The following is a 12,746-nucleotide window of genomic DNA, read 5'->3' as shown; positions in this document are numbered from 1 at the left end:
ATTATTTAGAGAACGGGAGAATGAGGATATATTTACCGTGAATTTAATGTAATTACCATTTCGACACATCACAGTCTTGATATCCATTTGTCTCAGTACTATATATAGTTATATAATATTTACCATCAGAATCTGGAAACATACACAAGCAATAAACAAATACATCTTTTTACTTAAGTGTTCTGCAACATACTAGTCTAGTATAATAAGTAAACCAACATACAGTTTACAAGAACTCGTCAAAAAGAGATTGTAATCTACTATGGTATTATAATATTAAATATATGCAAAACACAAAAATCAAAAAAAAAAAAATCAGTATACTAAATTCGAACATTGCCAAATATATACCTATTATAGAAGAAAAATTGACTTCATGGGAGTGGAATTAATAACTTTTACCTCGAATTCGATACATCGCCAGGCCGTTAACGAGCTGAGCATCCAAGTTCTCCCTTACTTGTATAGAGTATTCATCGTGAGTCCTCGGAGATTATTTATTTACGAAACCCAGTGGACTGTCTCAAATTACTGTATAAGAAACGTGCGCCGGTTAGTTTCCCGAGTTGACTATCGTCTTATACAAGAATCGAGTCCGTCTATATGTAAATTTCCAATGCAGCATAGAAAATATATATATTATAGGGACGTAGACAGAATAAAAAGCAAATGTATACAATTCCACGGAAATATTATCATAGTATTTTTACTGGTAGATGTATACTGCTTGGAATAATACGTCATTTTAATACAACTTTTATGACTCGAACCTCTGTACAAATCGAGTATTTCGATGATTCAAATGACTATTTACCCTCCCCCAATTCCCATGAAATCATGTATATTATTTACATTCAATTCAATACTATGATTATTTAGTACCCATACCTCGATCGATTACTAGAAAATGTTTCTGGTTAGTTTAGTAAGTATTTCGTGTGTGACATATTGATGGTTAAAGAATAAATACTTCTCAGGTAGTATTTGATTTGTATTGTATTACAACTATATTAATCATACAATTATATAATACCATGTTGTCAGCTTGTCACTATACTTCTTATTGTGTAATTTAGAGTGAATAAATTAAGTTAGGTAAAGAAGTTAGAAGTTAAAAATTTTTCATTTTATATCTAAGATTTTAAAATTTAATACAAGATTTCTGATAGTTTTTCTACCTTTATCAAAAGAAAAAAATTTTACCGGAAAGTCAAATTGAATTTTTATGAGAGATGAAAATTGATGAATGATGATAAAAGCAAATGAAACAACATTCATCACATTCTCAAGTCACAAATCTCAAAGCATAATTTTTCATAACAAAGAAATCAAGAACTCTTACTGATAAGTAATAACCATGACGAATGATGATATACTGAATCAAGACAAAATCAAAACTGTAGGAATTTTATTTGATTCCACACTAGTGGATTCTTAATTTAAAATACTATTTAGTTCAACGCGGATAGCTCCTCTCTTTTGAAAATCTATAGATAATCAATTATATCCAAAACCGGCTGTGGTGATAATGATGTGCTATGATATTTAAAAATGCTAATCTAAATCACCTAAAAATGATCCATACCAGGTTATATACAGCTATTAAACATTATTATTCAAAGTGTTGCATACATCGAGCACAATTATTGAAATGAGTTGTGGTGAAATTTAAAATATATAATTCTGGCTTTGAGAGCTATCACCGTTAGGTATAAAGTGTACAGTTACTGGAAATCTCTCCTAAGCAGAAACACATTTTCTCAGGTGAGTATAATATAATATACCTACCTATATTGTATGCTTATGTTTGAAGTACTTCGGTCCAATCAGATTAAATAAATACTCAAAATCTGTAGGAGGCATTCGGCAAGCATTTTCAAACTTTCCTGAATTCTCTATAATCAGATCTTTCAATAAATAATTACCACCATGGCACCATATCGATATACTTATTCAAAAAACATATCCATTTTAATTTTATAAAAATTCGTTTGAATTTTTAGAGTTTTTAGTAACTTATCTACCTCTCTCGATTTTTGAATAATATTGTAGTCCAACTCCAACTATACGAATTTCACTAGTGATCACGACTCCGTCTAGAGCATATTTACATACAATTTGTCAAGATTGCATTTTGACCTGACATTAATTTTTCTGCAAAAATATATTTTTTTAATAACCGGTATTAGGTCTATACAACTATAATATATATGGTCTATGGGCATGTGATATTGTTATTAATGTATTATTTAAATGGATTATGAAAATATTTGGTTTTTAATATTTTATTTTTGACTGAGAATTTCAAAATTTGTTTTATAAACAATGTTTTTGAATACGTATAATATAGAAATACTTAAATAAAAATAATTTAAGTACCAACTCAGTAGTATTATTATTATTAATTATACAATACGCAATGTACGTAATATATTATATTATCAAATGAAAAATATAAAGATTTTGATTTTAAAGCTAACTTTGAAAATTTTTTTGTAATAACTCTATAGTACATTATAACATTATAATATATTAGGCAGAAAATAGTTTTGGACTGCCTTGTTCATACCAGTCAAAACATTCAAATGACAACCCCGACTTCGTCATCATTATGAAAGCCATTTTGAGACACTCAAATTTAATTTAACATTGAAGTACGTGCTTAAGCGTATAGGTATTATGTAAATGGGCGTAACACGTTTCCACCAAAAGTGTAACTTTCCCTTTTCCACCATTACCCGTTTCCACCAATACTCGTTTCCACCAAATGAGATATTGACTAATGACTACCTTTCCACCAAGACAAGTTCTATATACTACGCTTATACGTTATATTAAAAGCTGTTAAAATGTAATCAATTAATATACAACATAATAAAAATGTACAAATTTAATAAAAAAAAAAATATATAATAGTATGGTATAAAAGTTAGTAATAGTATAACTGTGTTCCGATATTAACTAATTTTTTTAACCTATATTGTGTTTAATACAATATAATACACTAAATTTATTAATTAAAACAAAATATTGTTTTATAAATTACAAGTACGTTTTTTGCACAATCTATATCATACAATTTTTTAAAAAATATCCACTAATTATTATGAAGTAACATTTTACTATTATACAATACTATTAAATCTTTTTTTTTTTTTATTTAATTTATACATTTGACAATTTTGACAATTTTGACTATTATAAACATTATTATTATAAGGTAACATATACATTTATATTATGTTGTATATTAATTTATTACTTTTTAATAGCTTTTAACATAACTTCTACGCGTAGTATATAACTCGTCTCGGTGGAAATGAGTACTTATTGGTGGAAAAGGGAAAGGTACACTTTTGGTGGAAACGGGTACCGCCCATGTAAATAATTGTACTAGATACCTACTATTATATTATGCTACCTACTGTATAGTGTCTATAACTTGTAACCTAAAATATAATATTGCGGTTACTGGAGAGGATCCTATTGACGAATATCTATAAGACTATAAATCACCACAAATAGAAAAAATGTGAATCACAAATATAGGAATAGACCTACATGAATAGAGTGTAGATACCTTTATAAATATGAAATAAGCATTGTAAAAACATACTAATAAATTAATAACCAATAGATTCATTGCTCCATTCAGAATATATTATTATTATTATATTCAGAATAATTTATTACCTGCCATATTATTCTTTATAAATAATTTAATAATGGTTAAAATAGTTGAATAATTTAAAAAAACTGTATTCATAGCAAAAAATTGTTTTATTAGATGTTCACATTGCTCTATACTCCATATAATACCTATATGTGTGACCATAAATATTATTTATTTATGAATGTATTATAATATTATGTATATTATATCCTCCTAATCTCCTCTTGATAAAATGTGCCACTGCGATAGGCCTTGAACAAGGGTGTACATTATAATTTATAAATATAATATGTATTATGTTACAAGTGCTTCGAAATGGAGTTGCATATAACGCGGGAACAGGTCCGAGCTACTACTTTACCGTTCAACATTTTCTGGGAGCACATCTGTCCGCAAAGCTTGAAATCGTGAATAGCAATCCCAAGCGACTGTCGGGGGCATCGAAATATCCTGTGTCTACTTCACCATATGCACCAGTCTGCAGTTCTATATTTATATTTTATTATATTATATGCCAAAGCACAATAGGCTAATTTAATATAAATATATTATCAGTACAAATTCAAAAATTCAAAGGTAGTAAAAGTAATACATATTATAGACATTTTCAGAAAAAATAAAATAAAAGGTCATATAATGATAGTCTAACCGAACTTACAAGTTATTGGGGTTAAGTAGGATGTTTAATTTTAAAAAAAATGTTTTCTAGCACTTTTTAGCTTGTATTCAATATTTATTTGGCCAAAATTATAAAAATTGAAAAGGCGCCTTTCTTTGAACTTCAACCTTCTTGAGATACACTTTAGGGTTGACCAATTATTACGAAACTTTACACAATTTAATTTTTTTATAGTCTTGAACAAATTCCACGGGTAGGTGGATCAAATTAAAAAATAATAATAATAATGAGTAATGACCACCCTAATGGACATTTATGTAGAGAAAGTTGTATTTAAGTTATTTTAATCGCTATTGAAATCTATAAATAGTGCATACAACACTTAGGCAGTTTACAATAAACTAGTAATTATAGGTAGTAGGTACTTGCAAATTTGCAATACATTTAAAATTATAAAACAATAGACTCCTATTGGTTGTTTCCGATCATCATTGTTATCTATGAAAACATTAATTTGCACAAAACAAAATATATTTTAAATGTGGTTTTTTATATAAAATATAATTTCTATATTGAAAAAATTAACTTAACGTTACTATAGAATTAATTAACTGGTACCTAGTGGGTACATAATATTATTGTAATAAAATGAATTAACTTGTTAAGATAAAAGTTAATTGTTTTTTAAATAACTTACTTAAGATATTACTAAGATAATATTTATTGGTCAAAAAAAATAGATAAAATAAATATCAGAATAATTAACTACATTACATATTGTGCAACATTAACAAATGAATACAAAGAGAAATAAAATTATATATTGTTTAGCCCAATTCACCACTGAAGTACCTCTTATTGTTGATAATATGATATTGGAGTTTTTAAATAATTTATACATAGTAAATATGATTAAATTTGGTTTACAGATTTAAATGTTAGTTATTTATTAATAAGTTTAGCTAAAATATTATTTAATTACATTCACAATAAAAAAAATATGCATATCTTATAAATCAATTATACATTTAGAAAAATCACAAGTTATTAGCTGCCTATCCTTTGGTGTATTTTTTTTATTTGAATTGAGGCTTCAACTACAGAGGTCATTAGTCTGGTACTGTGTAGGAGGAGGAGGTGGGCTGAAACACGCATTTCTATGCGTGGCAAGGATGTGTTGCTTTTAACCCGGATGGTCACCCATCCGAATGCTAGCAGCGACAGCCGGTACGTACGTTCAGTGCCTTGCCGCAGATTGAGCGTAAGATACCGACCCACCAGCCCACTTATGTGATTTTATTATATTTGTGATCAAAATAGATCTTCAATAAATTTGATAATACCTATCGCCACTAGGCGATCCGTACATAGATAAAATCCCATAATTTAGATTATTATTAATTTAACAGTCCAATAAAATTAAAATGGACCAATTGCTCACTATTGATTCGTTAAATGTTTAATGATTGTTCATGCAACCCGGCATAAGAATGTAATTTGCATTTGGAATGCTGTACTCTGCGTTTATTTGCTCTATGCCATTTTTAATGAAAACTATTACACCTTCATTTTGTTAAGGAGGCTGTAGCCCCTCCCCCTCCACCTGATATTTCATGAAAAGTAATCCGTGGTGGCGTTGCCCCCACAACCCCCATTTATATTTATAATTTACTTAAAAATATACAAAAATAGTTACCACAATGCTGTACGGTAGGTAGTAGTTGTCTAGTAGGTATATTATCATTGTAATGCGAATGTGTTAGATTTGAATTAAATGATAAATCATTACATACGAAAAACGATTCTGAGTGGAGACGGTGCGTCACCCTAGAATACACGTATACCATAATAAAATGTAATAATTAAAAACTGCTGAATATCAAATATCGTAAAAATATTAAATTCAAAATCTCGTAAAAAAGTTAAATGGATAATAAACAGAAATAAATTGAAAATGCTAATATAAATATTTTTTTGTGAAAATTTCAAGTATTCAAGGTTAGGTAGTATTTTAGGTTAGCTAGTATAAGCTTTTGAGTTAGGTATACCAAAACTTTCGATTTTTCCAAAAATTTATATTTTTATGTTTTCCTCAACGCTTTCAAAGAAAAAAAATAAGAATCACAGTTGAATTTTAAAAGGATTATTAATATATTAGTAAACAGTTATTGGTATAATAACTAATAAGTAAACTAAATTAACAAGAACATATAAATAGGCATGAAAAAATGAGAAACGAACAAACTGATTGGTATCATGATATAAAAAGTAACTAACTTTAACTTTTTAAATAGTTAATGCCCAGCCTTACATAGGTATTAAAATATTATACCTACTATGATGTAACACCTATAGAATACAGTATAATTTTATCGTGCTGTGTATATTTTGATGTCTGATATAAGTTTTTTGATAGAGAATCCAAGCGAAAAATAAGGGTCAGCACAGAACAAAAGGCCATAGCACCTTCACTAGATCCACCCTTGGTATTAGTATTTGGTATTGGCCACAATTCACGAGCCATGGTTGTTGTACATGCCGTATTGGCATATGCCATAACCACAACACATTGACTGGTTTGAATTTTAAAAGAAAACCGCAAGCAGTTTTTCTTAGAGTCCAGACGCACAAGATCTCAATGATCCTTTAAAGACTGAAGCGGGGTTCCCATTTCATTCATAGTTTTCTGTGAATCTATCTAATACATAATACATAAGAGATAGAATGTTGATATTACATTATCAACGTATTACATTTATGAACACAAGACAACCAGTGCAGAAGTGAAAGCTCCGCATAACAAATTCAAAATATTATACCGTATTGTATACCATAATAATACTATACATTATAGAATATACCATAAGGTACTTTCAGCAAAGTCTTTGGCCCATTTGAGAAAAATGTGATCATCATTATCTCTTAGTTAAAGTTATCTCCATAGTAAGCCAAGCTTACTAAGCTTACTTCAAGTTAATTTTCAATAAAACTTACAAAATTATTCATTATTCATTTCAATGTTGGATTAAACCTCACTGAATAAATATAAAAGTTCCAAGTAAGAACAAAATCTGTGGTTCAAGTTACTGTAAAATAATTTATAAAAACTATATTACTAAAAATGTTTTAAATATAAAAATATACTATAGGGCTAAAAATGGATTATTAACAATTACCACAAATAAAAATTAAAAGGTGTAAGTGCGTAACAAAATAAACACTTCATGCATTTTTTTTTTTAATTTAATTTTTTTCAACACTACATATAATTTTACAAATAATAATAAGAACTGAATTTGAAGTATAAATCATCACATGTAATAAAATTTTGATCCCATAACATAAAAATGTGACACTAACAGTGTATTTAATTGATTTTATTCAACATCTCTGTAAGAATTTTCTCAAGTTTACGAGAATCAGCAGCAAAATTCCTTATACCTTCAGACAACTTATCATTGGCCATTTTGTCTTCATTCATCTCCCAACGGAACTTAGCTTCATTGATTTCAATTTTTTTCAAATCTGATGCTTTACCTAAAGTCAAATTCATTATTCACACCATGTGAAAAATGTAATACTTAAATAAATATTTACCATTTTTTACTGTTAAATACTCTGTAAGTGGCTCATTAGACAATTCTAATTCCTCAAGTAGCTTAGGACTAATAGTTAACAAATCACAACCAGCCAACGCTTTGATCTCACCTAGTTTAAACAATTTACAGTTAATATAAATTAATTCAAAACACATAATACACCAACAATACCAATGTTACGGAATGATGCACCCATCACAACAGTTTTATAGTTGAATTTTTTGAAATAATTGTAAATATTAGTTACTGATTGAACACCTGGATCTTTTAAAGGCTCAAAACTTTTCTTGTCAGTGTTTGCAACATGCCTGTAAATTAAATGATTTTTTAAATATTTTTCAATAGTATTTATAGTTATGTAAGAAGCTGTAACTTTAGCAGCTACCGGCATTTTAAACATAATACTCATGTTTTTGTTCCAAGAAATGTTGTCCACATAAGACAAAAAATACTTTCATACAATTAAGAGCAAACGGTATATGAAAGAGTTATTTTTAAATATGAAGTCTACAATACTTTTAATAACTTATCACAGTCCAATCAGCGATCAGTCCTAGTTCTCTACATTCACAAAGCACTAAATTCTACTGAAATGAGTATGAAATGCAATAACCATATATGTCAGATTATGTAGTGAGAGGGAGGGGTATTGGAATAATATGTTAATATTTTAATTAAGTATTGATTGCATGAAATGTACAAAAACGAATAATAAATATTATGAAAAACTAATACACAACTATGTTGATAATTAATATTAAAAAAAATTCACCTAAATTACGTAAAATAGCCAAATCCATTCCGAATGATAAAAAGACTAACACAGAGAGTATAATATTATTGTACTGGGAATGAAATCCCATCCACACGGAACACAACATAAGTGGTTACGATTTATGACATTTTTTGTCATTGATTGCAATTTGACATTGTATCTAGTAAATAAGAATCATATTGCAAGGAATAGGAATTAGAAAAACTGGTAAATATTTAAAATTATTCAATTCAATTTACCAATCCAAAATACGACCAACGAAAGGGGATATTAAAGTGACATCTGATTCAGCACAAGCAATGGCTTGATAAAGTGAAAACAACAAAGTTAAGTTACAATGTATTCCATGTTCTTGTTCCAAAACTCTGAAAAGGGTTTTAAAATAAATATTTAAAATACATTTACATGGACAATTGTGAATAATTAGAGAAATGATTTATAATACTGACTTAGCTGCTTGAATACCTTCCCATGTAGAAGCTAATTTAATTAATACACGTTCTTTGGGAATTCCAGCTTTTTCATACATTTTAATGTATTTGATAGCTTTAGCAATACTTGCTTCTTTGTCAAAAGACAATCTTAAAAAAAAAATAGTTATAATATAAATAATATAATAAATTATTAATCAAGTTGTATTTTAAAACATACCTAGCATCAACTTCAGTAGACACTCGTCCTGGAATTAGGGATAGAATTTCAGTACCAAACAACACAACAAGATTATCCATGGCTTCTTCGGTTTGTTCTTCAATTGTCCTGTGAACAGTACAATATATTTTAAAATATAAAATCATAAATACATGAATTTAACCATTGAGTACCCATAATAGTATTATAAATACTAAATGTATTTATAATCACATAAGTGGTACTATTTACCATATTTTTACACATTATTAGTATCTATAACAAAACCTATTCATAGATTTTCAAACAAAAATAAATTATATATTTTTCATCAATAAACATAGGCCAGAAATAACAGCTTCGAACAAAATGTATTAAAACATCCTTAAAAAATGCATAACAAATCAATTATAGAATATTTACATACCTACAGGGATTTGAAGAGATGATGTTCTGGCTTTGTTTAACACACGCATAATCTAGAAGTGTTATATTTATAACATAACAATTGATCTACTGAAGAAATAAGAATTCTGAAAAAATATTAGAAATATTGTCATTAAGACTACTTGAGAGTTGAGATCGATTTTATCACATTTATGATTTATAAATTGTACAAACTAAAAAATAGTTAAATTTCAATTTTCAAAGAAATTAAAATCAAAAAACAGACTTTGTGAGAAATCCAAATCTGTTTTCAGAGTTCTTATCACTTCACTAGACCAACTGGTATGTAGAAAAAGAACACGTTTAATTTTTTATGTTGCATTTGTGTTAAATAAAGACAAAAAATCTACACTTCTAATTCCTTTAATATTATAACTAGGTACCTTTGCTGTTTGCTTTAATTTAACTTATGGTTTTTGTTGATTTGATGTATTTCATATGCATATTTTCATGTTCACACTTAAGATTGCCTAACTTGTTACTACAAAAAATACTGATAAATGTAGTTCATACTAACGTTCCACTTGCAACAGCTAATTTCAGAGCTTTTGATATCAAATCTTTGTACTGAGGCATTTTGGCTGCAGCTAGGATAAGACTTGGGTTTGTGGTAGCATCAGTAGGTTTATATTTTTTCATTGCTAGAAAAAAGTTTGGTTAGATTATTTAAAATGAAATAGTTAGGTAATTTTTAAAAATGTCATTTAATACCAATTAATAAAAGTTGTAAAACATAATAATAAATATAGTCTAGAAAATTGGCAAATTATTAAAGAAAACATCTAATTGATAGGTAGATAAATAATATTATTTTCATTAGGTTTTGAAATTTCTAAAATTAAATATTAGGTACCTATTATTTTTCCTAATCTTATAAGTTATAACAATTAAATAGGAGTCTTTTAACATCGGCTTCTCTTGGATCAGAAATTTTTTATTTCATTTTATATTCAAAGAATATATATTTTAATTAATCAAAATATTTAAACCAAACAATTTTTATTTTATTTAACAATCTTGTTTTACCTGCCTACACTATATAAATATATAATATTCAATAAATGGTACAAAGTTCAAGGGCGTTTAATCTTTATATGAGATAAAGAAATATAAGTTCCATAGGTTATATTTTAATGATATTTGAAAATAAAAAAACATAAAGACAATTATAATATTATTATGGATATGATTTTTAAAGTTATAACTAAATCTTATAATTATTAAGGTAAGCAGTACCAACATTTTACTGTGAACTATAAAATGTTTAAAACATTTTACAGCAGATACAGAAGCACTCCAACCTTCATAGGCTTACTTTTACTTTTTTTTAAATAATGCACCAACTTATTTAGTCCATATAAAATTGTTATAGTGTTGTTACATATTAACCATGTATCCACATTATAAAACTGGGAGGCTTGAAAGTGAAAGGTTATACACCAACTTGTTTCCTTTATATAAAATATTTATACTGTTGTTATAGACAAATTATAAACCTAATTACACTATAAAATTGGGAAGTTTGAAAGTGAAAGGCACTACACAGATTAGGTGAATACAGCAGGTGAAATAAATAGTCACTTTAATTATAAAGATTTTTAGAAACAAATTTTTAAAGTAATAGTGTTTCAAATCGATTAAAAATCTAATGATTGAGTAGTACCTATAATTTATAAAAATAAAAATATTATATTATCAGCATCCAACAAGTGGCAAAATTCAGTAGGTAACTAAGGATTTTAAAAATAGTAGGCAACTGAGAGTTGAAAGTTATAACTTATAATAATTATTAGTTGGTTATACGGGTATTATGGATAACACAATAACTACCTATAAGGTATAGACATATTATACCGGTTAAGTAATTAGATACGTACTCTCAAAATCTCCAGTGTCAGCCACGACGACGGTAAAGTTCTTAAGTTGACCCAGAGACGACATTTTTGACTTCTTAGGCGACGGTTCTGTCATTTTGATAAAATATTTAATTATGTACTATTGGTTACAATTCAAAATTTGGCTGGTACTCCACTTCGTGAAAGGCGGTTTATAGTTTATCAGCGACAAACTATAGCCCGATCTATGGAGAAATGTAAAATAAACTAAAGATAATGGTAATTGCCAATTGTTGAAGAAGTAAGGAACATAATATTACATTAACCCCCGCCTGAATCACGATTTAAGTTATACAGGTTACTCGATTACGACCTGCGAGAAGCGCAACTAGCGCCCAAGCGGAAATGAATGTAGTTAAGCGATGTATATTTTCATGTTGTTGCTACAACATCTCGAGAATCATTCGCAACGATTTAATAATACTCCGAATTTATTTATTTCTTTACCCCCGGCCCACAGATATAGATGGGCTATTTTATTTTATCAATTCATTCGAATGATAAATTAGGTGTGTCAGATTATTACACCAGACAGAGCCACGAATGGATCTTCACAAGAAAAATTCCAAATTATTTCAATGTGGCGTTACTACTACATTATTATCATTTATCACAAAAAATAATACTTATCACAAAATATAATTCTTATCACAAAATAATTTTGAATTTTTACCGCATTTCAAAATACAATGCGATCCAACTTTTGATAGCAATAACAAAAGGTGCAAGAAGCACATAAGCCATAAGGTAAACTTGATATATTCGCGATTATGTCGAAATGCAAGAAAGCTTTAAGCGACGGACGTACAGCTTATGTACACGGTGGTTGTGGTATGTTATACCGGTATCGTTTAACATTTTGAGACTCTACGAAAGTTATTACTAGGGACTTAACAAAATAATTGAAAACCAATTATGAAAGGTCAAAATGTGATAAGTCAATTATTGTTAAATTATATGAATAAATAATAATAAAAATAAAATATAGATAGCTATCATATCATATTCTTATATTTCCTTTTAAAAATACTAATTTTTCAAAAGTTTTGTCGGAAAATTTATTTTATTTATTCCTGGTAGGATTATGATAAAATTAATTTTTTTAAGT

The 12,746-nt window shown here is 27.8% G+C and overlaps 1 protein-coding gene across 1 annotated transcript; it reads right to left on the bottom strand.

The window, feature by feature from the left end:
* Positions 1 to 7,631: 7,631 nt before the first annotated feature.
* LOC111035142 (probable transaldolase) lies at positions 7,632 to 11,876 on the bottom strand. Its single transcript, XM_022316663.1, has 8 exons — positions 11,621 to 11,876; positions 10,261 to 10,384; positions 9,318 to 9,425; positions 9,116 to 9,247; positions 8,906 to 9,031; positions 8,063 to 8,199; positions 7,890 to 8,000; positions 7,632 to 7,829 (listed from the first exon to the last, which is right to left on the bottom strand). Exons 1-8 carry the CDS (start codon positions 11,712 to 11,714, stop codon positions 7,660 to 7,662), a joined length of 1,002 nt encoding a protein of 333 aa, XP_022172355.1. The 5' UTR covers positions 11,715 to 11,876; the 3' UTR covers positions 7,632 to 7,659.
* Between the last annotated feature and the right edge of the window lie 870 nt (positions 11,877 to 12,746).

Source organism: Myzus persicae, unplaced genomic scaffold, assembly GCF_001856785.1.
Source record: "Myzus persicae strain clone G006 unplaced genomic scaffold, MPER_G0061.0, whole genome shotgun sequence".
NCBI lineage: Eukaryota > Metazoa > Arthropoda > Insecta > Hemiptera > Aphididae > Myzus > Myzus persicae.
This window is presented reverse-complemented; position numbering and strand designations above follow the sequence as displayed.